General features: G+C 35.4%; 1 protein-coding gene across 11 annotated transcripts in view; it reads right to left on the reverse strand.

Annotated features, from left to right (window-relative positions):
- SPAG17 (sperm associated antigen 17) overlaps positions 1–27,129 on the reverse strand; it is an 86,203-nt gene that overhangs the window by 8,164 nt on the left and 50,910 nt on the right. For 7 of the 11 annotated variants that reach the window (XM_085572632.1, XM_085572604.1, XM_085572609.1 and 4 more), the window contains 19 exons: positions 26,427–26,509; positions 24,927–25,163; positions 23,576–23,687; positions 22,913–23,038; positions 20,819–20,932; positions 18,284–18,498; positions 15,531–15,651; positions 13,404–13,759; positions 11,535–11,673; positions 10,051–10,244; positions 9,607–9,760; positions 8,307–8,461; positions 7,718–7,894; positions 6,794–6,909; positions 6,489–6,619; positions 4,788–4,915; positions 4,233–4,412; positions 2,425–2,538; positions 982–1,027 (listed from right to left, as the gene is read on the reverse strand). In XM_085572632.1, the coding sequence (XP_085428758.1) occupies positions 982–1,027; positions 2,425–2,538; positions 4,233–4,412; positions 4,788–4,915; positions 6,489–6,619; positions 6,794–6,909; positions 7,718–7,894; positions 8,307–8,461; positions 9,607–9,760; positions 10,051–10,244; positions 11,535–11,673; positions 13,404–13,759; positions 15,531–15,651; positions 18,284–18,498; positions 20,819–20,932; positions 22,913–23,038; positions 23,576–23,687; positions 24,927–25,163; positions 26,427–26,509 (2,898 nt within the window). The remainder of the gene's footprint in view (positions 1–981; positions 1,028–2,424; positions 2,539–4,232; positions 4,413–4,787; positions 4,916–6,488; positions 6,620–6,793; positions 6,910–7,717; positions 7,895–8,306; positions 8,462–9,606; positions 9,761–10,050; positions 10,245–11,534; positions 11,674–13,403; positions 13,760–15,530; positions 15,652–18,283; positions 18,499–20,818; positions 20,933–22,912; positions 23,039–23,575; positions 23,688–24,926; positions 25,164–26,426; positions 26,510–27,129) is intronic. The other 4 variants (XM_085572613.1, XM_085572647.1, XM_085572615.1 and 1 more) reach the window with 3 other exon arrangements.

The following is a 27,129-nucleotide window of genomic DNA, read 5'->3' on the forward strand; positions in this document are numbered from 1 at the left end:
AAGTTCAAACTTCAAAATGTGGGGTTTTTTTTAAATCAGCTTTTTCACCATAAAATATGATTTTATTTTTCAGCTTTTTCTATTTTTACCTATTTCAAAGATCGTTTCTTTCCCACTATCTTCTTCATTAGCAATATTAAATTAAAATTGCAGCTCCATTTAAGAGGAAACTGTTCAGCAAGTATTTGTTGCAGCAGTTGAGGTTTTTTGACAAGTACAAATACTCTTGACAAGATATGAAGGGCAGAAAAATAACACTTTAAAGATGAGCATCATTATGGGATAGAATGTAATGATTTTTTCTACAGAAAAGGCTTATGGGTTTTTATAAAGAAACAGACATTTTAACTTTTATTTGTACATATTGAAAACATCGATCAATGTTAATAAATAGCTTGTGAAAACTTTAACTGAATTCCATGATACATTTCTCCATCTTTTCCCTTAGGTAGATTAATGTAACCCCAACATATGATGGTTTGAGATTAGATTTTGAAGTATAATAAATAACCAGGATTTACTTATTTGCTTTGAAAAATTTGTCTGAAAAATTGTTACTTGCATAAAAGTAGCCAAGTATTGTCATAGTTCTTATACCTAGAGACCTAAGTCTCTTACCTAAGAACTAAGAAAGTTCTTATATCTAAGAAATACCTAAACTATACAAGTATTGTATAGTTCTTATACCTATATATTCTTAAGGATATATATATATATATAGCAAAGAAGTAAACCATATACTTCTACATATCAAAAAGTGAGTCAAAATGTCAAATACATATGCCTAAAACCAGGAATTATTTTTCAGAGGTACTGGATCATTGATGCTAAAAAGTCCTAATTACCTGTGAAAGTCACACAGAAGCATGTATATAGCACATAGATGGATTCACCTTTATAGTCCCTATTTAAAAATATTACAATTCTTTTAAACATATGATATTTTAAATTTTAAAAATACAGGTATTCAATTTTTATTACCTCTATCACTGAGCTTTTCAACTGACTTCTCCCAGTCAGGGAAGGACTGCAATGAAGAAGGAATAACTGTGACTACATGAGAATAAAATTCACAACAACAACATCTTATTCAAAGCATTTATATTGTAAGCAAGTGCTATCGTGTTATCCCTATTCCTGTAGTCACATTGTCAGGTATTTCAGTGTGTCAGAAAACATAAGCTAGGAAAACAGGATATGAAGTACAATTTCCCTGTTCTAAACAGATATTTGTTTCATTCTTGATGACCCACTGCACAGATAGCTTTGTATTTTATATGGTTACTTTTTAATAGGTCAAATAAGCTAATTCCTAATCAAATTCAAATCCTTCTACAAAAAACAAAAAATCTGAACAAGATATATTTATACTGTATTAAACTTAGATTCCCAACAAGTCAAATGGAAAATGTGTTCAGGAATTTGCAGGCTTTGTGACTGAGGAATTCTCATGTGGCTGGCTTACAGTAAAGTGAATGAGGGTTAAGAGGCTCTAAAGTGTTTCCTTTATTCTCATGCTGCCTCTGAAGCAGGTAACTGGAAACCAGAGTTCCTGACCAGGCAGTCTGGGCTGTAACGGAGCTATTGTAGGCTTGGGAGCAATGTGACACTGATTCCTGGGTCACAGCAGGTGACCACTGAGACTGCTGCTCACAAAAGAGTTGTCTAATGTGAAATCTGTAACTGGAAATGCAGGTGCTGAAGGTAGCCAGGACAATGAACAATAATTAGTCACTAGAGAAGTTCACTGGATCTGAGCAGCATGTGAGGTTCAGCACCTGGGTGTCATCAAAGTAAATAAATGTCTGCCCAGAGGATAGATGCAGATGGAATTACTGACAGATCATTTATTTGTCCCTCCTTCCAGAAAAGCTGCAATCCTCTTCTCTATTTACCCATTACCTATTCCTCCCCTTTTTGTGCTCTAATTATCCCTGAAAATTTACAGATTATATTAAAAAAAGCCCAAAATGCTGCTCAGCAGTAATAACAATATTTCTCTAGACTGTTTTTGTATTATCCCAAAAGCAGGGTTTAAATTCTTACTATGGGATGGCTGTGGTTGAAATAAAAGTCTCCCATGTGCAATGACAACAGACTGGAAACATTTTCATCCTGATGTTGGGGGATATTAAAAAAAGTAAATTACTGGAAAGTAATTTTGGTCTGTGTGTTTGGAAACATATAATTCAATAGAGCCAGACTCTTGAATTGTTTTGATCATTGCTTCCCCAAATGGCAGCAGTGCCCTGCTGAATTCAGACCAGCTGAAGGCTGAGTGTGGCTCTGCTCTACCATTAACTGGCACGGTGCTACTCTGACATTTGCTGGTTTATTAATGGATAATGTGTTTCAAGGCTCACACTTCCAATGCTATACAAGGGTTTTATTGAAAGAAGTAGTTAAAAATTTGATTTTTCTCACTGTAACCTGTTCAAGGAGACTTGCAGCATTCTCCTTTTCCTCTTCTGTTCTTGGTTCTTTCACATTCATCTCTTCCAGCTCATTTTCCTGCTTTAAGATGTTGTCCATATATTCCTGGTGGAACAATGAAAAAGAAGAAGAAAGATGCAGATGTAGGCTTAAAATAGATATTTACATTGACATAATCATACCAACTGCTACAGAAAAGAAGCACATTTCTTTTCCTACATCTCTTTAAATCAGTTGGATAGAAAAAAGGTTTTAAACACCCACTGCCAGAAAGCTACATATGGTACAGAACATTGCTAACAGACAAGTTTGTAGAAACAATCTGTTTCAAGTGCCAGTTATTTATCACTTGTTTATCTCTCTTTAATCTTATAGGAGATGGAGAAAAGAAGAATAATATTTTCCTTAAATCTTGATTTTGCTCTGACAAAGTGAAGGTGTGGCTAAAGATTTAAGATACTTCATTCTGGATAAAAAAAGAACTAATTAAATACTGATTTATGAGCAATGAGGGTATTTTCATTGCACATTTATGCAATTATTACAACTGTTTTCTCAGTGCTAATAATTGCAGTTCTTCCTTCCCAATGTAATAAACAGCATTCAACTTTCTTTAAAAATCAACAATAGATCTGGGCTATGAAGAGACTTCCCTTGCATTTTTAGTGTAGATTTTTAGTGTGGAGCTTTTCTTACACTGTTGCCTTTGAAAGGTCAGTATGCAAATTAAAGAATAATTTATATATATATATATATATATATATATATATATATATTTATATATATTTATATATATACTTAAAAACTGGTTACATTTCATTCTGATAGAATTGCATATCCCAAACAATCCATGTCTGGGCTGGACAGCTGTCAGTGTTTTCCTACTGCAAGCATGTTTTCTTTGAAATGTAATGTGGGGAAAAAATAAATTATATAAACGGCTACAATATCCTACTACCTTCACACATTTCACATGCTGTTAACTTTCTAATTTAGTCTGCAATGTCATTATCAAAATAAGTTAAATGAATAAATTACAGGACCATATATATTGTTATTCTCTAATTCTTAAGTAATAATGGGGTTTTGACTCTAAAATCTCTTCTAAGATCATCTTCACAATGGGAATTAAATAAATGAATGTTTTACACCAACACTGAGAAGGGCAAAGCTGCTGACTTTTGGACACCATGTTAGAACACTGGCACAGGAAGACTAGCTTGCACCCTGCTATGAACCGGTCACTAATGAGGGATGGCCACAAACCTTGTCAAAAGGATACACAGCTATTTCCTAGACATGGACAGAGTAACAAAACTCAGACTGAAACCTGGAAATGTTCTACATTGATTTATGAAAACAAACACATAACCAAGACCACAGTGTGTCTCAGTGACAAAGTTAACTGTAGAATTATGGTCAGCTAGACATTCTTGTTCAGCTTTATAGATTTAAATTCTTAAGACTTTTTGGAGGAAAACAAACCCTAAGCAAAATAAAAGTGAAGTAACAGATATCAATGTTGACAGCAAGGAAATGATATGTTAGAGTACCCTCCGTGATGTATACTGGATTGAATCTCATGCATTTGCTCAGAAAACTAGGTTTCATAATAGGTAAGTGAAACAATTGAACTTTTTCAGAAAAACACAGCACCTGATTATGTATGAAATAATTGTTCTTCAAGCACAGTAGATTTCTTTTTCTCAGGTATATACTACACATTTATCACACCCAGTTTGTCTGCTTGTTTGTTAGCTATTTCTTACTGGACAAATGAATAAATGTGGCTGAACTACCTTGAGGGAAAGCTGCAGTTTTTCTCTTAGTTCATCACAGAGTGGCTTATACTGGAATAACTGGCGGATTTTCAGTTTTTGGGGACATTTTCGCACAGGGACTGGCAAGGACAAATGTGCTGCTCCAATGCCAAGACTCTTCCAGACCCACCTTCTGATTGGGTGACCTGTGATCTCCTCCTGAACAGAGAGGAGCAAACAAAAAAGAGCAAGTGTCTTCTTACATTACCCAAAAATGCAGCTATTGGCAATGTGTCTCAGTTAAAAAGTGTGTGCTCTGCTTATAGAATCATAGACCTAGACAATGAAGACAGTAAAATTCCTGGGAACAATTTATCTATCTTTCATCTTCAAATTATAAGATAAACTCTCCTTAAAATTGCTATGTCCCCTAAGTGTAAAAGAATGGGACCATACATTCCCTGACACAATCTACCCTTTGTTCTGTCTGCCTAATGAACTGAATTTAACATTCATGTTGTTTAGAGCTTCATTTCCCCACAGAGACAAACATCTATTGTTTAACATGAAAGGACAGTTTTGAAACAATTATACCTCAGGAGGAGAAGATTCTTTCTGAGTCCCTGACTGTAGATATGGAGGAACAATACTCTCTGGTTCTTTCTTCATTACCCAAGGAGATTCTTCAGCCATAGGGTGGAGGATAGTAATACTTAAAACACCTGGTTTAAAGACACATTTTGCTAAGAATCAGTTCCAATTAAAAAAAAATAAGTGTCTCAGACCTACAGAAAAAAACACCTATCTACAAAAAATCTTACAACTAATAGATAAAACTCCATGTATCCATGGCTACAGATAATATCAGATCATTGAGTTGATTATAGAATAGTTGTAGAATAGTTGAAATTACTCAGCCCATTTTTAACAATAAACTGCTTATGCTACTTGCTCTGATTCTTGGTTAACAACTCAGTTGTATAGTGTGGGGAGTAGCCCAAACAAGGAAGAGCAGAGCACTGACCCATGTGTAGTGCATACTAATCTCAGAAGCAGTACAACATATTCAGAACATGCATAATTCTTCAATCTATTTTATACTTAATGCCCTGATCGCTGGATGTATTCCATTAGATATTATTTATTTGTATTGTTTGCATAAATTTTAATGTTCTTCAAAATATTTTTTCCAGACCAACCCAAAAATTACTTAATCAGCTATGATCTATCCCACAGGTGACCTTCAAAATAGATATCACCACTGATGTACTCTGTCACAATGATACAAAATTGTGAAGCCTTGTTGTCAAGGCAAATAGAGCCAGTATTGTGAAAGGTGGAGCAGGAAGTCTGGAAAATCAGATGTGCTACTATTAAAAATGCTTGCTGGTTGTAAGTAAATTTTCTTGACTGGGATTTTGACTGGGTATGTATGCTCTCCATCCTTCTGATATTTTCATCTTCTGCATTTTGCTGGCTCCCTCCATGTCCCTTCTTTTTTTCTTTTTCCCGTGGCAGAATTATTTCATTTGGTTTCTGCAAATATTCTTCTATTCTGTGTGAATAGAAGTACATTTAAAAATGTGCCACAACTTATAAGAGTAGTAAGTGGGAAAGCTGTTTTATGTCATAGGCTTATGACATAAATCTATGAGAAATATGTCTTAGGACTTTATGTCTTGAAGCAAACTTCCCTTATCATCCCCTCATATCCAGGAGGACCATACTTTCTTTTAAAGATATATTTTTGTTAGCATCTACCTGTTACACCATAGTGTCTTTTATAGAAACACAGCATCTCCAACTACCTTTACAATGACAACCAACAATTCCAGGACATAATTTCTTGCATTGTTGCTGCAAGGTGGTTGGTACCATGTAGTACTGGCTAATCCAGTCATGTCTTTTCAGCTTTTTAATATGTATCCTTTCCAACAGACAGGCTAAAGGTCAACATCAGGCATCACTGTCCTCATTGCTACATCATTAATGGAGACTGTGAGAACATTCAATTTTTTAAATGATAAACACAAAGAATATATTTATTTCATAATCACTTTTATTTGTGTGACTGAGAGTGGATAAAGATATGCCATTTGTTTGTTCACTTATCCCTTAACAGTGTCCTTCAGTTAATTCTCTGCTTCCCAGAGTTTTCCCCCAAACTCCTTTCTTTCACTCCTAGAAGTGTGAACCCTTGTTTACAAGGGTATAAACATTTCCTGCCCAAATAAGAGTTTTGAAGCTTTTAAATTCTTTCTATTGGTAGTCTGTCAGAGAAGAAACATTTTCTACCTGGCTGTTCTTGTACAGGATCCTGCAAAACTACAGTGGCAGGATCACTGCAGGCCTCAGCCATATACTTGTGTACATCCTTTTCTCGCAGGAGCTCCGTTCCAGAACCATCCGCAGAGATGATGAAAAACCTGCACAGCCAAACACACACATGGGGCTCTATCAAGAAAGCAGAACTCCCACATGATGGCATCAAATGTGCAGATACAGAGGACTGAACAAAGGGAGCACAAATCCATTAACCCTGTAAAATACTGTGTAGTGAGGAAAAGAAAGTCTTAACCTATGAATACAATGCAGTTTACCTGGGGACATGCTCATCATCAGTGATAGGTTTGTTGACATCATCTGCTGCTGAACTTCTGTCCTCCTCAGAGCCCATGCTGGGAATGCACACATCTGTGCTGCCATCTGCCAGGACCTATAGCAGAAATTATGTGAAATTACTTGAGTTAAAAGATTCTTTTCAAATAGTGACTTGCTGCTGAACTTTAACATAACCTAGCCCAGTGAGAGACAGAAAAACACATTTCATGCTGGGCAACTGGAAACTCACAGGAAAAAGAAATAAAAAAAACCTGAAAAGACAAAAATCCCCCAAAACATTTCTCAAAAGACATCCTGTATCATAAATACTAATATCACATGCTGATATTTAATAAATTCCCAAGGATTGTTACACAAAAATACTCCCTGGTCAAGTCAGGTAACTATACTCAAGATGGACACTGATGTATACCCACTAAGTGAACTTCTACAGTATTTTCCTTCTAGAAAATACTATGTGTTTATTAACAAATGTGACATTAACATATTCAAACAAAAGAATATTAACATATTCAAACAATAACTAACAATTACATAAAAAGAAATAATAATGCCTTTTTCAAGATACAATTTAAATAAGGGTGATTCAAAGGATAGTCCATGAACTGAATCTGACACACTCAATTTTTAATCCTCACTTGCAGAGCTGATTTTTTGCTATAGTACAAATCATGCTAATTAAAAGAACTTTACAGGTGAGCTAAATTGTACACCACATGTTCTATTTCAGTCTCTCTAAATAGGGAAAAATTTATTAAAAAGGATATTCATCACTTAGTCAAGAAGATATCAGAGACCTGATTCTGGCTACTTTAGATATTACAAGATTACAATTTTACTTTGAGAGAAGTTTATAAGATAAAATTAGAATGCAGAAACTTGTTTTCTTCCATGTATTTTACCTTGAATGTATTTCCTTCAGGATCCATCATCTCACAAATAGTGCTGGAAGTGTGTTTCATAATGTATCTCCCTGCTTGTTTCTCTCCTTCCTTGCTGCTGGAATCATAGACTTCATGGCTGTAAACTGCTGAGCAATCTTCATCAATGAAAAGAAAGCCTCCCTTGCTGGGTAAAACCTATGACAGCAAAAAGGGAAGAGATTCAATCCTCAAAGGTGAAAATTTTAATTTAAAGGTACTGTGAAAATGAAGAACAGATACAAATGAAAAGAACAGCTTTCCGATATTCAATACTGAATCATCCACTTTAGAGGAATCAAAGGGGGAGAAAGAAGGAAGATGAGGTCCAAGAGGTAGGCTGATCTGAGTGTCTGTAATATTTAACTTCAGGAAATTTAAGACTGTTATTTAAATATACTGTAGATTTGTGAGTAAGTATCTAAACATTGGCAGAGTATGAAAGAGATAGAATAATAGGATTAGTGAAGACTATAGAGAAGGTAGGTAATGAAGGTGAGAGCAGCTAATGGCAGGGGACTTGGAACACAAAGATTAAAGGTCACTGTGACAAACTAAAAATAATTCCCACCTGATATGTTCCCTGTGGTTTTGCTAGAATAGATGTCCCATCTCCAAAGATAGTACAACAGGTACCATCCTCACAATTTGTTATAACAGTAGCAAACTCAGGATTCTCTACTTGTGTACCTTTAAGCTTCTTTGTGATGGCTTCTGAGGGCTCATCTAAGAATTAATACAGAACAATGAGACAGGAGCACATGAATAATGGAAATGTCCTAGGATTCAATTTCACTCTCATAGTGCTGGTCTTTATCTCTTCAGTGCAAGACCTTCATAAACATCATAGCATCCTTTATCACATATTTTTATGTTATGTAAACAATATACAACCTTTGAAGTTCTGGACTGCAAATTCAATATAGGAAAACCCAATGATAAAAAATATCTGTAATCATCTGTAGCTGGCCAGGAAAGTACACTCCAATGTATCAAGTATGGTATTAACCATAATGATCTGGATATTTGTAATATACAAGTTGGATCACTGAAATTCTTTGTGCCTGTAATACAAGCTCTAAAATGTGAAGAAATTCCTGTTCAGCAACACAAATCTTGGAAAACAAATGAAAACAGGCATGTTAATCTGGTTATTGCCTTTTCATTGAAGAGATAGGTCAGTTCAAGGGATTTTGACTTTTAAAATCTCACAGGGAGATGTTCCTGAACATCTGCTAACTCAGTAATGGTCTTTTCCTACACTGTGTTTGAACAGTCCAGACACCCACACAGTAAATGTGTCCCCTTCATTTTAATTAAGGAGGACAGGGCTTGTCTTGCAAATGAAGCAGCTATACAGAGTAAAACACCAGCCAGAAGAATGACAGATGACCTTTATCCCCATTTATATCAGGCAAATATAAGTTTCACTTTTCTTGGCAGGACATTTTCCACAGCTATATTCAGATATTTAGTATCTCCAAGGTTGGTGAGTCCATGGCTTCACTAGGGAATATAAAGATGCCTTGATCCCTACATACCTCTTCAGTTAAAGCTCAAAGAAGCTTCCTTGTTATTATTAGGGCAGGTGGAGAGAGGACAGTGAACACACTAAAACTCTGGCACTGTGGTTTCATGGTGAAGGATGACCATATAGATATGAAAGAAGGACATTTAATTACTTGCAACAGTATAATTTTTGCATTGAATATACTGCTGAAAGGAAGCAAACAAACTAAGCCTAGACTGCACTAGTGGATCTATTCTCTAGGCTACTGGTATAAGCCACCTTTAGTATATATTTTGACAACTTTCTGCTTTATAAGATATGTCAAGTACAAGAAAAATAAGTGCTCCCCTTTAGATGTTACCTGTTTCCATTCTAAGGTGTGGAAAGGTCTTCACAGAAAGGTCTTCACATTTTTCATAAAATGTTGTGATCCTGGTACCATCAGCATGTTCTACTACTCTGTCACCACCTGGCTTCTCAACAATTACCACTTCATCTTCTCGTACAGTCATAATCTGAAAGAATGAAGGACCGCTCATTTATATTGGCACTGTGATACTTGTGACAGCAGCAACAATAATATAAGGCACCAGGACTGAAGCTCTAAAGAAGCTTGACTACCACATTGTCGTCTACTTCAGAGACAGAGGAATCACATTTTCTTCAAAATCTAAATCTACTGCATTTCTAACAGGGCAACACAACCAGTAGGATGCTTTTAAGAATAAATCCTACAATTTATGTGATGGCAGCCCTGTCTCTTAGCTTATAGACAGTCTTACAGTAACACCAAAGCATTTAATACCGTTCCATCAGCTGGGTCTGTGGCCTGATACATTAAGAGTGGCTTCATATCCATTCTTGTGGCACCCTCTGTGCCCACTCGAATGCCTAATGGAGTTGTTGTTATCCAGGTTCCTGCCTTAGATTGTGTAGAACTGGCCTTTTCAGACTCCTCAGACTTCGGTGAGTTTAGGGATGTCTTGTCGCTGCCTTTTCCTGCAGAAACAAACATTTCTGTATCAGACTTGATATTCTTTAAGGCAAAAGACAAAACCAGTAAAGTTCAGAGTTTGTGAACATTGCTTTTGACAGAATTGCAAAATGAACTATTTAACAGGCTAGAAGAAAATTAAAACTCCTACTACTCAAAGACATGATCTTAAACTAGCCTTATCTAATGTGCTTCCTTACAGAAAAAGTAAGTAGCATGCTAATGCTATCAGTATTATGGTGCATCAGAAGAAAAGGATGAAAATCTAATTCTGAAAGGCAATTGGAGAGATCTTATTGGTTATAGAGTTATAGAGAACTCTTGTCTCCCATATTCAGGAAAAATAGACTAAGTGTATGCAAAAGACAAGAGTGTATTCCAGAGAGCAGGCTGAAACAGAACAAATATCTAGCAAAAAAATCATCCCCAACACCAAAAGGGGATGAAACTCTTCACTATAAATTTGTCAAGAATAAGCAGAGGAGAAGAAATGTAAGGAAGGTGAAAAAGTTGTCATAAATAAAGGACAAGGAATAAAGGACATACACTAATCACAGATACTGAGAATTCATATTAGAAAACGGTTTATCAGAGTTGTTCTCATCTTTTCAGGTACCTAAAGGAATATCCTAAGAAAAAGGACTGGACTTGGCTCAAAGTCTCTTTTTGAGACACTTTTCTCTTTGGCAGCAATTTTTATTCACCTATTTCCAATAAATTGTATGTTAATATGACAGGCCAAAACTATTCTGTGTAATAAGTAATACTGACAGTGGTCTCAGATTACACTCTGAGGTATGAAGTAAACATTATTTAGTTCTTTCTTAGTCAAACAAAATACAGTAAGAATGGCTATATTACCACCAAGCACAAGTCCAACCAACTAATTGATAATGACCAATAGTAGGTGCCTTGGAATACACAGAGTGAGAAAGAAAAATGCATCCTCTTTGAGAGAAGCACTTCTTAATAAAAAGACTATAAGACAAAAGTAGGGATTTAACAATACTGTAGTTACAAGGATTTCTTTTAAAAGACTCAGTGTTCACTCTGATACAATGATGTTCTTACACAACGTTTTACTTACTAGAGTCCTACCACATTAGAAGAAAAATAAATTTGGAGTAGGAGAGAAATTATTTGCAATGAAGGTAACATAGCAGTATGCAGCAGCTGAGTACAGATAAAATTGCATTTTCACAAAGTCAGATTTTTCACACTAAAGAAATATGCTCTTTATTAAGTATTATTAACCCTACTAACTTTATATCTGTCCAAAACACAAGAAATATTACCTTTCTTAGTGCTGGTCTCAGATAAACGGTCTGATTCTGATAAGGGAGTTTTCCTCCATATTTCATCTGGAATTGTAGGCGGTGGTAGGACAGGACCAGAATCGGGGCTATTACTCACTGTGCCATCAGCAAACAGAATCTATAGAATCAAGGACATACTTGAGGTAAAAAATAAATCCAAACACAATTACTAAGTCTTAAAAGAATGTGTCACAAATGTGATAGTCACTAGAATACTGTGGGTGATGGAGAGGAAAAAAGTAAAATCCCTAAGAATTAATACAAGAATAAAGAAGCTTTCTTAAAGAGAATTAATAGAACAGACTATTTCAGTTAGGGAGGGATCTACAATGATCACCTGGTCCAACTCCCTGACCACTTTAGGGCTGACCACGTTAAAGCATCTTGTCAATGGCTTTGACCAAATGCCTCTTAAACAGACAACCTTGGGGCATCAACCACCTTTCCAGCAAGCCTGTTCTAGTGTCTGACCACTCTCCTGGTAAAGAAATGTTTCCCAATGTCCAGCCTGAACCTCCCTTAGTGCTCCTTTGAGCCATTTCCATGTGTCCTGTCAGTGATAAATCATCTGTGTTGACATATTGATCTGTACTGAGATATTCCATGTGTCTAGGACTGCTGTGAATTTTTTAGCCATTATGATAGTCAACAAAAAGAAGTCTTGGTTATTTATCAAATTATGTCTGGTTTCTGAGATCCATTACACTCATCTCTTGTTATGCATGTTTTCTGTGTGTCAGATAAACTCTAGAATTACTCCAACCATCCCTAAATTAATTGATAAATACAGTACAATGTAGAAAAGAAATGGACAACATATAGAAACAACTCTTGAAATTGTTACTGCAAGGAATTAAATATTTCTTCAGTTTTGAATGCTTATCATATGTAATAAATTTCTGATGACTTATAGACATGAAGTTAATATAAAGAAGGATGCACTCATAATCTGTTTAAGCAAAGACTATTGTGAAATCATTTTAGGCACATAAAATCTACATCCTTCTATCAGGAAACAGAATGTTGTAAATATATAGACATACAGTAGCTATTTTTGAAATGGATACATTTCTCAGGAATCCTGGCTAAATATTTTAACAAGTAGTGTGATGAATAAATATAAAGAACTTACACTAGGCATTGTCGTCTACTACAGGAAAAAGAAATTCAGGAAATAAGGAATTATTTTAACAGATTCTGAGTCAAATTAGATGACTCCTCTTTTCATCTGTTTCCTAACTACATGTAGAGTTTTAGTGTTTAAAAAAAAGTTGCTTGTGGATTGATTATAGTATTTGCAAAGACAGCCTATATCACCTAAACTGTATCAAAATTCTACACAACAAAAATACGTGTAAACAAAGCAGGTACTTAGTAACATACAGAATTTTTCCTGAAAATTTAGGATACATAAAGGTGTCTGTGGGACTGAATAACACTTCAGATCTTTTCTGGATCCTATATGAGTGTTTAAACTGAAAAAAAAGATATGAAAGCTTTCATATTGCCAAAAACACTCAAAGCTGAACTAATCCACACTTCAGAAGCTTAAGTTTAGGAATGTAGTTCTCTGAACCATATTCAGCTATTTTCTAATTACAAAGTTGCCTAAAACCTTCTCATGCCTGAAATTTTCATACTTAAATCTCCCTAAGTTCTGACTCGGAACAAAGCCAAGAGTATTTTAGTCTTGACATGGTTGCATAATTCAGCATTACTTAACTCCTTCATCTACAAACTGGACATCTCTCGATCTCAGTAGACAAAAACAAGTTTTGGGGTAACGACTTTCCATTACAATAAACTGTACTAAATTGTACTGCTTGCAATGAATTATACCAAATATACCTGGGTAGATCCATCCATCAGGTGCTTTATGACAGTTCCTTGACTAGTGATGACTCTTGACACCTCTTGTTCTGTTTGCCTTGCTGGAGGTGAATAAAGATGACAGTTCTTTACCTTTTGGGGATAACTCTGTCTAACCAGAATTTCCAGAGTAGGTCGCTTAGCCTGTTCACTTTTAGTGTCTTCCTGCTTTATTTCACCTTCTGTAACCTGATGTTCCTCCTCTCCACTTTGCATAACGTCTTCCTTCTCTCCACTTGGCATAACCTCTTCCTTCTCTCCTTCATCTGCTTTGGCCTTACTTTCCTCTACCATCTCTTCCTTTGCTTCAGTGGCAGTGGCTTCACCTTTCAAATCTGAAAGCAAATTTTGAATTACTTAGTACTGTGTAGTACACATTCAAACATTGCTACACACCCAGCATCATAGTGTCCACAGAAGATGTGCAGCTTTAGCTAAGACTATCCCTCCTTGGCTGAATCTGTAATCCACAGAGTAAAAGACTGACCCTGACTTCAGAGCAAAGTTCAAAACAGTCACCTACTCAGAAACTCTGCATCCTCTTGTGAAGGTGGATGTCTTTCCAAATTAAAACAAGGGGAATTTGAAGATTGGATTTATTATGGATGTCGAACGTTTGGAAGACTGACATAATGTGTGAGGAATTCCCTAACTGCCCATAAAGGTGAAAAAAACCCAAATGAGTTTCACCAAGTTTGAATTTGCATAGAGACCCAAGTAATATATTCGGTCTGCTTGAACAAGTAAATTTCTTAGATTAAATGCTGGCAGTGTTTTGAGTATGCTAAGGGGTATAATTATGGTTATTTTTTTGAGAGACTCCATGTAAGTGTCTGTAATTGCTCTGTTCACCTCAACTATTCAGCATTTCAACTTATGCTTCTTGACAAACTATTTATGTTTGAGAACACTCTGCATGTTCTTTACTTCATACCAGATTTATCAAAGCACACAGGCTGTACAGATTTGTTGTACACAGGTATTAAATGACATCTGTACATGGCTGTTTTTAGAACTAACTAGATGATAACAAAATTCACATTTCTCTGCTTCAAAGCCTAACAGCATGACTAAAAAAGCCCAAGATTTACTACAGTTTACAACATGCAAAGATGAACCTAATAGTGATTTTCAAAAACACTGCAAAAAATAATTATTGCAGAATATTTGTCAGGCACGGAAGCTTTAAAGTATCCATATACCCTATCAGTCTTCTAAAGGAAATCCAATGATAAAGGCAGGCTTATTCTGAGTGTTTTCTCTGTATGTACTGGATGGCATAAACCAAAGGACTTCTGTGAAATAATTCCTGTTTGAAACTGATTGCATCTTTTAGAAAAGCAACCAAAAATCCCTGATTATAAAACAACCAGCAGCAGAGACTCCATCACAGCCTTGGTTAGTTTTGTTAATAATTTTTACAATTTATAAGTGCAACATTCTTACCAAATGAGTATAACTTAAATCTAGTATAAAGTCCTGGTTTTCAGTTTAAAGCCCCTGAAAATTGTAAAACTTTGTGTACTGTGTTTACAAGCTATCACCAAGATTTTATTTTCTTGTACTTCCAGGCTGGCACCAGTCATTCCTTTGACCTTTTCTTTGGTACTTAAATTGAGTTCTTTGGTGAAATGAGCTCATTATAAGATACATCTTCTGATGCTTTAATCATTCTTGTCATTCTTCCCCTAATCTTTCAAATTGTTAACATTTTGTCTTGGGGGCTTAAATACATATGCTGTGAAAGACACAGGTAGTGTGACCATCTTCCTGCTATCACTCAAGATTCCTCAATATATATGTATTTATTTATTGAATTTGCTTGTTTTTCTTTACTATTCCAATCTGTGTGTATAGTCAAATGATTATCCAAAATTACTCCCAAGGGCTTTTTAGGGTTGCTACTTCCTTGCCCTCAATCTTTTATGTTCAACAACTTGTAATTCTAGATTTCATATTTGTTTGAATAAAACCATACTATTCATGTTGCAAATACTATGAAATAAACATTATGACAGACTTAGCATTCTTGACATTAAAAACATTAGTTACATCTAAACCCATCAATGAAGAAATAATTACTTTGCAGTGTCTCAAAACACTAACCTTGAAACCTTTCACCAAGGAAAGTTAATACAAGTCCATTGGGACAGGAGGCATTCAAACTTGGAAAAGCAGGAGCATTTGACATCTCTTGTGTTTGGGAAACTGGTTCTTGCGTTTCCATCTACAGAATGAAAAATTAATTAATTTATATTTCACATTTTAAGATAATAAAGAAAAAATAGAGTACAGATTTAGTCTGTATAGATTCTATTTTAACAAGACTTTTTTTTAAAGTGCTGTCTACCACTCATATTTAACATTTTTAGAGTTTATGGATTCAGAAGTGGAAACATTAGTTATTTTCTTTGAATATGCTATCCTCTTTCATTCAGCTTGAAGAATCATCCCCTCAAAAAACTATGTAACAATGGACTACACTATACCAGGAGTCATAAGATTAAAAAAGTTTTGGGTTGCAGACATAAGTAACAGAGATAACTTGTCCTGGTATTATCCCATATTCTTGCTTTTTAGGAATACAAATATAGGGGGGAAATGGCAGATATTTTGCCACCTGTTCTGCATAAAATATGCTGTGTATTTTACAGTTAATTTACATAATACTATTGGTAATTAAGGCTATTCTCAATACCCTAGGATTGTAGTCACAGCATCATGAGGTAGAAGTCACAGAATAGGGCACAACTAATTCTCAGCTGTCATTTACTTGTCTCTGTCTAATGGTAAAAACAATAATGAAGTATAACTATACTGTTAGCAAGAAATTCTAATGTAGCATATTCTAAAAATTTCCAGGGCTAGAGGTTGCCTGGTAAACTGTTCCAAGAGCTTTACCTTGCTTAGCCTCACTGACATTTTTCCATTAATTGACCTGAATCACTACTGCAGAAAATTGGTTTACTTCTAAATACCTCTGATAATGATACAAGCTCACATAATAGATGATGGGTTTTTTTTAGGTCTTTGTAGAAGTCTATTCTGTCTCTCAACTCCAGATTAAACAAACCCAAACCAATTCTTTTAAATCTTTCCCACTGGTTAAGTCTTCTAGACCTGTAATCTTCATGCTTTCCTTAAAACTTTCAGTGTGGCCCATATTTTTCTTGCAGTGCAGTGTCTATAACTGGACACAATACTCCAACTGAGACTCTACCAACCATAAAAGAAAAATAACTTCATATATTTAGCAGGTTATACTCCTCTGTATTCACATCTCAGTGGTCTTTGCCCTTCTCACAGGAAGATGGCATTGTTGACTTATGGCTAGCTTGTGAGCCATGACAACTCTCAGACCTTTCTCTATAGAACTGCCACTGACACAGTTGTTATCCATTCCGTAGATATATATTGATTATTTATAAGTAATTGTAGAACCTATCTCTTATTCTTACTGAATTGCATCCTATTTTACAGACCATGTTCTTGTGAATTTGTCAAGTCTGATTTTGATTCTAATCCTGTCCCCCAAAATATTTGCAGACTCACACAGACAGGTGCTGGATGCACTAATATGGATATGCTCTATCCAAAGTAATCCAAACCAAGTAGTTAAAAGCCTTTTGGTTTTAAAAGTCATCCTGACAGAATTTTTAATTACAGGGTTATTTTTCTATAGGGTTTGTTTGTGCCATACAATTGCTGAATGTTATGTTGAGTGCTGTTTGGCAACTCCCTACACCACTTTCCATGATGAAATTAGGCAAGGGGCCCTTTTTGTGGATAGGCACAGAATCTGTTTTGCAACAACAGCCACAGTGTTACTTCAACCACGACGTACTAAAACCTACTTCACAACAGAAATTCAGAATCTGCTTTCCAAAGATTCATTAATTCTTTCTGAAGACTGTACTGTGATAGAAGTACTTCAGTTAAAGGCTAAAGTAACTTCCTCAAATTGCTGGTCCCTGGCTTGTTATCAGCTGGAAAGACCAAATTACAGAGCAAGATACTGCAAAACTGTCTTCACTAATTTTCTGGTAGGTTAGACTTTTGAATATGGGTTTTGGGAACCCCCCAAAAAAATCTACTTGATTAAACTAAAAATTTAGCAGTTCTTGTAACTGAGATATTAATAATTATAGAATGGTTCAGGTTGGAAGGGACTTTAAAGATTGTTGAGATCCAACCCCCTTCCATGGACAGGGTACAGTTTCCACTAGACCAGGGTGCTCAAAGCCCCATCCAACCTGGCCTTGAACACTTCCAAGGATGGGGCATCTACAGCTTCTCTGGGCATCTGTTCAAGTGCCTCAATCACCTTCACAGTAAAGAATTTCTCTCTAATATTTAATCTTAATCTTTCAGTTTAAAGCCATTTTCCCTTTCCTGTCACTAGAAGCTCTGGTAGAAAGTCACCCTCCAGCTCTCTTGTAGCCTCACTTAGGTACTGGAAGGCGTTCTCTAAAGTCTTCCTGGAGTGTTCTCTTCTCCAGGCTGAACAACCCCAATTGTTTCAGTTTGTCTTTGCAGAGAAGGTGCTCCAGCCCCTTGATCACCTGCAATGTAACAGCTGGAACCATAAAGCCAAAATTGACAAAAGAATGCAGGCCACGGCAGACTCGCTGCTTTACATCACGGAGTCATAAAGACCAAGTTCATTAACAGCTGCCAATATGTACATCTGAGAACAACTGAAAGAGTAAAACATATCCTTAAGGGCACCACAAATTGTTAGGAATTTGTAAAGGCACAGCTCAAAGCCCTCTGAGAAGAATATATGTTCTTTCTACAGAAGTTCATGGCTTTGAATTTTTATTTTGTTTCTTTGGATTGGATATTGTCTCTTCTCTCACCTTTTGTTCTTCTTTCTGTACCAGATCATCAGGTGATGAAGGGGCTAATTTGCCATGATTTCCTTTGGCAGAAGCTTTTCCTGGTTTTCCTCTGTCAGACTTATCTTTTTTTCCTGGAGCTGGTGTAACAGAAGAAACTGTTTCTGGAATTACCGTCGGAAGATGAACAGAAGGGATGTTCAGAATTCTTGCTAAGACAAGATCTGTTTCTTCATCTAAGGAAGGGAAAAAGCAAGATTTTCAATGTATTTAAGCTTAATAAATGTAGATGGCCACATTTTATTTTATAAAAAGATTTTATACACTGAATTTTACCTTATAAATAATAACCTCAGTGGGGCAGTTTGTTATTTCAAATAGAGGAACTAAATATATAAGAGTATTTAGAAAATCTTTCCACAGACTGACAATTTATTAGCTTAAAAGACATATTTAAACTATTGCTTCCCACAAGTTGTCACTTGGTTGTTACCTCAAAAATAAATTACAATTTAAAAATTCTTCTTTACTTCCAGAATACTTAAAAAGCAGAGACATTCTGAATTTAGTATCTAGTAAAATATCACTGTGTTGTGCTTTATCATGGACTGATCCAGCACAGACTAACTCTACAAATTTTGTAATACATATGTCTATTTTGTTATAATTCTTCAGAAAGATTCTAATGATCTAGGCTTGATGAGACTCTTGCAATTCTTCAAGCCAAGCATTAGGACAGCCTGCTAGGCATGTCAACAGGAAGTAGTCATGTTGCCTTTCAAAACAATTTCTTGAAAATAAAAGAAACAAAAACTTACATTTTCTGTAATTATTTCAACAAACTGACACTTTATTTACATAGAAATTTCACCTATGCCAAAAATAAGAACTTGGTTTCTGAGGGTAACAGTGAAAAATAGTGGATTGTCAAGACTGAGACAAAGTACGTTTAGAAATCTTGATAGAGATGTAAAATTCCAGAAAGACACATTCACATGTCTAGGACTTGGAATTGTACTGTTATTATTTTGTCAAAATATAAAGACCAAGTGCAGATGTTCTATAGTATCCAGAATCAAAAGCCCTGCAGGTGCTCAAGCAGTCTCAGATTCATAAAGAGACAAGTTGATTATTTCTAGTATAAATGCAAGGTGATCAGAAATTAACCTTTGATAATGCTGGAGAAAATAAAGAAAAATTCAAAACTTGAAGAAATATTAACATCTGCCCCCTAAAAGAAAAAAAGTTGCATAAAGCGGAAAAACAACTTGAGGCCTTTTGTCACCTTAGCTTCCCTAAAAGGAAGATAAACTAGATAAAGTATGAAAAACAGTAAGAAAAATGTGAATTAGAGAGTTTCCAGAAAACTATTTCAGTACTGCAGGGAAAAAGGGTAATTTGCACACAATGAAACTGATCAGTGGAGAGAAATTGCAGATTTCATGGTATATGATTCTGCATTAGGGATGGATGGCATATGAGAATTACCTAAGAGTGTATTTCTGGTCAGAATTATTCTGAGCCCTTACAACACAAAGACCCATGGGAATTTGGCATAAGCAAAAGATCACAGAAAAACTGCAAGCAATCAAAGAATACCAATTAGCAACACTATAAAGCTCAACATGGCAAGGATTATTCTAATGCAGAATAGGATGATTATGGTGAATGAGAAAAAACTAAACATCACAGCTGAAATGTAGGTATTTAATCAGACATGTCTTTCTTTTATGTCATAATCCAAGTTTTTGTGGGCTACTGTTTTGAATGCTCTCTTGACCCAAGTCTAAACAGTCTATTTTTTAGTAATTTATTTGTAAAATATATTTGAACAATTAAAACTGAGTGTAGAGTTGAATGGTTTACCACAGTCCACACAAAGATGCATTCAATTAAATGTTTTCATATTTTAAGAGCTGAAAAATGCTGGAATTATTTTCAATCAGAGAAGGGTTTAACTTTTATCCATAAGATGGTTTCAGTGGCCTTTCAAATGTAATGGAAACAAAAAGCTCTTGGTAAAAGCAGACACTGTTTTCACTGTGGTTTTCTGAAGCAATTGCTTCCAGTTGGTGAATGTGTTTATTGAAAGGCTGAGAGAAATCCCTCATTATGTCTGCACAACTGTAACCTTAAGTCCAACTCCTAAAGTAAAATGAAAGTTCCATAATCGCCTATATAAGTTTACAAAAATATTATTTCTTGGAAAACCAAGAAGACTCCTCAGCAAATCACATTTTCTTTGGCTCAAATTAATTGGCTGATTTTGCTGGGCTACTTAATAACAATACTTGCACTGCTCTGTTTTCACAGTAAGCAGAAAAGCTTGGAGACCTCCCTCCATTTTGAAAGTTGAATCACAGAATATTCTTGACAATGTAATCTCATTTTGAGCCTTGCTGAAAATTTTCTACCATGTAGTAACAGCTGCTGAGAAAGGCAGAATTGCACGCAACAAATTATTGGGTTAAGGAGTGTATGAAGGGAAAAAAAATAAAAAGGGAAATAAATTCCCCCTACGGTTCTCAAATATCCTCTTCTATTTGCTTACTTTACCTGATTCCTCCCCTGTAGGTCCATAATAGCTCAGAGACAGCTGGATTCCATTTTCCAAGGTGGAGGAAAAAGATCCAAACTTGCTCACAGCTTCCTTTTCATTTTTCAATTCTCCTTAAAAAAAAAAAAAAAAAAAAAAAAAAAAAAAAAAATTAAGACAGCAACACATACCACAACCACCTGACCTGTAAACCAATGGCTGGTGTGAGAAGTGGAACCTCAGTGAGGATGACTAACCTAAATAGACTAAATAGAGCAAGGAAAACCAACATTCCATTCTTAGGGTACGATATAATAGTCAGTTTTGTGCAATACACCTGTGGTTTTTATCCAGAAATAGCATTCTAATAAGTTAGGTGTGTAAAAACAGGCTTAATACAAACAACTAGTGTAAGATCATATGGAATTTAAGCAGCAAAATAACCCAGTTCTGGAGTTATGGATCCTTGTTTCTTGGCTGGCAAGAATGCTAAACTGCCTATTGCTATTGCATGTGGCCTATGCATTAATAAAAATCACTGTCCCTCACATGTTGTCACAGGGACAGGAGCTGAGCTTCAATTATCCCTGAGGGATCCTTCCATCTCAGGATAGTCTATGATTCTATGTTTATACTTGGAGGAGAAAGTAAAAGAAAGGACAAAAAAGTTGAGAAATTAAATCCAAAGACATGTCTGGGATTTGTAAAAGTGGATCAGGAATCAAATTCACATGGAGGGGCAGATCAAGGTGTCATGTGATGAGTATGTCATGGTGAAAACCACATGAACTAGGCAAGACGCCCCTCCCAGACACTAGGTCCTACCTTGCCTCTACTTTAGCTGCTGCTGACTTAAAGAGAAAAACTTGGGATTTCCCATATGGGGAGCAGCTTCTTAAAATGGTGAGGAGTAGCAGAGAAGACTACAAAAGCAGGTTAAGGCAGGCCAATTTATCTCCTCAACTCATCAACATGGGACATATCCTGAGACCTTGTCTGCTCCTATTTCTTGTCTGTCATTGCAATGCTTACTGCTGAATACCACCTGTAGGATGATGTTTTGGAATTTCAACTCCTTTACACATTTACCACTGTACTATCCAGACACTGACAACTATCAGAGTGGATTAATTCTTTCTTCCATACTGCCTTTCTATAATGTGCTCCTGTTTATATGGGATGAAAGCCTCACACTTGTGTCCAGTGAATACAACTTGTCTCAGATACTCACACACTGGTGATGCCAGTACTGTCTGGCACACACCAGAATTATACAGCAGGCCCCAGGTCAGCTGTCAGAAATCCAGACAAAAAAATCTTGTCCATAGAAGGGATGTAAATTCTGTATTAAGACAACCTACAATTACATTGCTGGTAAGACAAGGGGAGAAGCAAGAGCAGGATGTTTTCAAACACTGATAATGAAGAGAGCAAATATGTATAAGTTATCCTCTCCCAATACTCTTCAGTTTGGCGACAGGAATTCCATAATGCTTTTGGCAAACATATACACAAATTATTACAAACTAGAATCTTTCTTGGAAATACTCTCACCTGGGCTCAGAAAGGATTTGGATTCAATGCTTTCTAAGTATTAACAATATGTCAACCAAACATAGAAATTGCAGGATTGCAGAAAGAGCTGTTTTCAAAGCAAAGGTCTTGAGGAGGCAATAATGCTATGGTCATCTGACCCACAAAAGGAGGTCCACATCAAAAGGGGAAATCTTCCCTTTCAAGGACAGATATTTACTTTGGTCACAATGGGCAGGATTCAATTTTCATCTTAGACTTTCTCAGGCCACTTGAAGATCTGAGTGAGTCCTCCACTAAAGAAGAAAACTATTTTCTTAAGGAATGGTGATTTTCTTGCTTTGGAAAAGAGACTGGTTTGCATGTGTTGACCAGCACTGTGCTTCTACATCTTCCTAAGAACTCTCTATACAGTGCTTAAGTGAGCCAACTGGATTTTTACTTTATTTTATGAAACACTGACTTTTCTTACTTTCTGCCATTAGTAATAATATGTTTTCTGTTAGTTGGTAAGTTTTGCATCCAATTATTATCTACATCAAACTATTAATTCTTTATATCAGTGACATCAATCCACTAACCTGATCTGATTTGCTGATCTTCATTAATTTCTTGCTCTTCAACTTCTTTGAAGTTTTCATTTGGGTCTGTGATATGAATGAAGAAATTGTGCTTGTCTTTCATAACTTTCACCTTTATCAAAGTTTCTGTAAAGCAATGGAATAATGTTAGTGCTTCCAGCAGGCTTCCAAACTTATTTGGATGCAAATAAACAGTGCATCTGCTAGTTTAAAGCACTCAAAAAAAGAAAAATACTCATAATTGGACTGAATAATGTAGTAGAAAAACCAAGGTGACAAAATAAAGGTTATCTGAGTTTAGACTAAATATTTAAAAACTTCCTGATAATTAAATCTGAGAGTCTGCAGAAGAATCTGTTGCATATCTATATTGCATTTAACTGGAAAAATAATTTGAATATTCTGGAAATATCATGCATCAGTTGCCATTGAGCAAATAAATATGAACTGATTTTTCTGCATTTCTAGTTTTCTGGCACTTCATTTATCTATCAACTGTTAACATATTACAGGTAACTGTAAATATTAGTGTGGTAGAACCCAATAATTAATTTCTTTAACTGAATTTTTACTGCTGAGACAAGAAAAAGCACTTATGGATTACGAAATTATTCTATCAGTCAGCACTTGAGTCAAAGAAAAACATAAAAACCAAATAATTACTTTTTACAAACTGTATAGTCTCTACTTGAATCTGTCCTCCATCGGATGGGAAAAGATATTGATTGGTTCCTGATACTTGAATGATATTCTCCCCTGTATTGTAGCCATGGAACTGGAAAAAACACGTTTTAAATTATTTGTAAATGAGAAAGGCAGTACACATGATAGAGGTAAATGAAGGACAGATCATCAGGATCACACTGCACTGCCCAACATCTTATGCTTAGCTATTTAACTAATATAAAAAAACCTTGAGCAAATATCTAGCATGCTATAATCATATCCAAATAATTGCCCAGTTTTTAAATTTTGTAACTTATTACATGTGAAAACTATCATGAAAACTGAAGAGTAGCAAGTAGACCAGTGGGTCAACATACAGTGTGAGAGAAAGAAAAGTTCTGATCAAGTCCAAAGAGACAAAGTACAATGCCATGGGATCACATAAAGGAGGCAAAGATTCAATTTTCTACTCTCTACGTTTTGGAATTCAGATACTGTAAATCTAGTTAGATTGCTATGCCTTCCAGAATGTCACAAGATGGTAAAAATTATGTGACTATTCAAATCAGTTCAGACTGAAATGCCATCTATTTCTGGGTTTGAAGTCTGTACTTAAGCAAATATAGACTGAATTATATAGATGTGTGCAAGTTTTGGATGCAAGACAGACTCTACAAATATAAGGTGGTGCAAACTGCTGAAAAACTGTTTGAACAAAACTAGTGAAGAGCTCCCTCTGTTAGTGCAACAGGCAGAAAAAGGGGACCTGCTGTGTCCATTGAACTGTTTAGACATGAGTTCCTGGGATTGCCAGGGACATGAAGCACAATTACAGTTTAGATTTCATGTGATCTCCAGGAGTGATCTGAGCTCTGCATTTCCTGTTGCACACATGCCAATGGAATTACTTTCTGAAATACGGGAAAAATACATATTTTAGATTAGGGCACTTCAAGAACATGAATTTTGAAAGAGGAAATGTAAGAAACAGTGATTTCCAGTATGGACAGTCAAATTTCAACTAGGTCTAGTAGTTCCTTGTTGTGGAAGATAAGACAAGTTCTTAAGTTCCTCTTTCCTATCCTCTCCCACAAAAATCTCAACATGATCAACTTATGTTTGTGTTCACTAAAAAAAAAATCTGGTGTAAGAAAATCTTGAACATCAAGAACTGCTTTTTAAAACTTTTAGAAATGGATCTGCTGCTGAAACAACAGAGGTAACAAGACCCAGTTAGGCTTAATTTGCCCTGAACTCAAATTTCACAATAGTTAATAGCTCTGCTGTAATCTCGACTCTCTATATAGTTAGCACATTTCTAATGTGGTATAATAATACAACTCCTTACCTTATAAACTTTCTCAGAACATGGTTCTGGAATGCTATGATCCTCCTGAAGTTCAGTGGCTTTTGCTGACTCATTTTGATACTTCTCTTCAGAAGGTCTTTTGTTTGATTCTTTACTTCCTTTATCTTTTGTATCCCATCCTTTCTTTTTACTTAGCAATCTTTCTTCCTCTTCTTGTTTTTCTTCCTTTTCTTTTTTTTCTTCCTCTCGTAATCGGTCCTGCTCAATCTTCCAAGCCTACATTCAACATCAGGAATTAAACAGACTGTTTTTATCTTTGTACCACAAGATATTTCATATGTGCATACTGAAAAGAGTAGAAGCAAACAAAACCAAAAGAATCAAAGTTCTAAGCTAAGCCACATTTCCAAATGTGGCAAAAGTCTCACAATATTATGCACCAAATTTTGGACAAAATTAGTGATTCATTCAATCTATAACAGCAGCCATTGTTGACCAAAGGAGATGAATCAGGTGATTATTCATATCTTACAAAATCAGTCACAGGAGAATGATTTTGTTGAATACTTTTCCACAATGTTTAGCATCAAACCACAATGCTTCATTGGTATTAACTTATTCTCCAAATGCAACTGTGAGATAAAATTATTTTATTTTTTTACAAAAAGAGGAATGAAGTGTCAATGCCAAAATTAGCAGCTTGCATCAGGAAGACATTTGAGATTTTCTGGAGTATTTAGGGTTTTGTAGCACTTTATAATCTAAACATATTAAAGGAGAAGCATTTTTGGGGAAGAAATGGCAAGCATTGAGAACTACAAGTCAGGCATTAGCCTAAATTGAGCTGTGACAGCTAACCTAATTTCCTATCTACATTCCACATTAGGACTTGAACTGCACAGCATAACACACTGCGAGGAAGATGAGACATAATATGTCTGTGAGGAGTCAAAAAAAAAAAAAAAAGCAGGAGAATACAATATCAACAATAGTAGATTTGTGCAGATTAATGGATAGTACCATTGCTAACACCAAAACAACTGTGTGCTTAATCCCTACCTCAGTTAGAAATTTACTGTGTAAACCGGACTAGTGAATTAATCTGTAGTGAATGGTCATGGACTAAATCTATAAAATGGGATTCTCTGACATAAGGGAACTCTGAGGTACCATATTACATTCCCTAATTTCAAAGAGCTGTAGACAGTAAAAATATAGTTGGGTACACAAGTACTTCCATGAATCTAGATCTTATCTTTTCATACCTTTAAAATCACTTCCTATACTTCACTATAGTATTGCAACTATAAATTGCTTTGGAATGCCTAGTCTAACTCCAAATAGTTGTCTCTTAAGAAAATAACATTACACAACTCACAATCATTAAGGAATAAATTAAAGAAAATAACATATACAAAAAATAACAGAGCAGAAAAACTAAGAGGACTCAGTCAAGCCTATGTAAACAACAAAGCCTTACCTTCCTAAGAAAGCACTACAATCTAGTCCATTTCGGAAACATAAATATTTTTGCCTCACCTTTAGAGAATTTTCTCTGATAATGAGACTTTCTTCATTCTTGGATTGAGACTTTGTTACATTCTCAGGTTGAGTTGTGCTGCCTTTGAAAAGTGAAAGGGAGAATAAGTGAGGTTATAAATACAGGAAAATAGAATAATTTTTTTAAATGGTGAAAAAAAAGATGTGCAAATAAAAATGTATATTTAAAAATAGGGAAAGCACAACTGTACAATAAATAAACCTTAAATATACTTAGAAATAAAATTGAAAATCTGTTAAGAATAGAAGAAACTTGATTCTCATAACTGGGGACCAAATACACTAAATAATATATCAATAATGTGCAAAGACTGTCTCTCTGCTTCTTGCTATTGAAGGCTTTGCTCTGGCAGTGTTTGTTTTTAACTGAGCCAGAACAAGCTCAATACCAGAGTCGTACACATTGCAACCTTTCAGGACAAAACACCCCGAATAAATGCTATCTGAATCTTCAAACCTTCACTAAAGAAACACTCACCATATGCCTCAGTTGCTATTACAGCTTTATAGCATCTATGACTTATGAAAAGAGTACCTTCTATAAGTGTAGTTTTATACTATGCTTGGATAACCCTTATTTACCTTCTAGAAAAGATAATTTAAACTATATTAAATTAACACTACCAGAAACTTCTATTAAATTACTTTGTATGATAAAGTAGAAACTGCAGTGTCAGTGAAA

This window comes from Lonchura striata, chromosome 1 (genome assembly GCF_050655825.1).
Source record: "Lonchura striata isolate lonStrDom1 chromosome 1, ASM5065582v1, whole genome shotgun sequence".
Classification (NCBI taxonomy): Eukaryota; Metazoa; Chordata; class Aves; order Passeriformes; family Estrildidae; genus Lonchura; species Lonchura striata.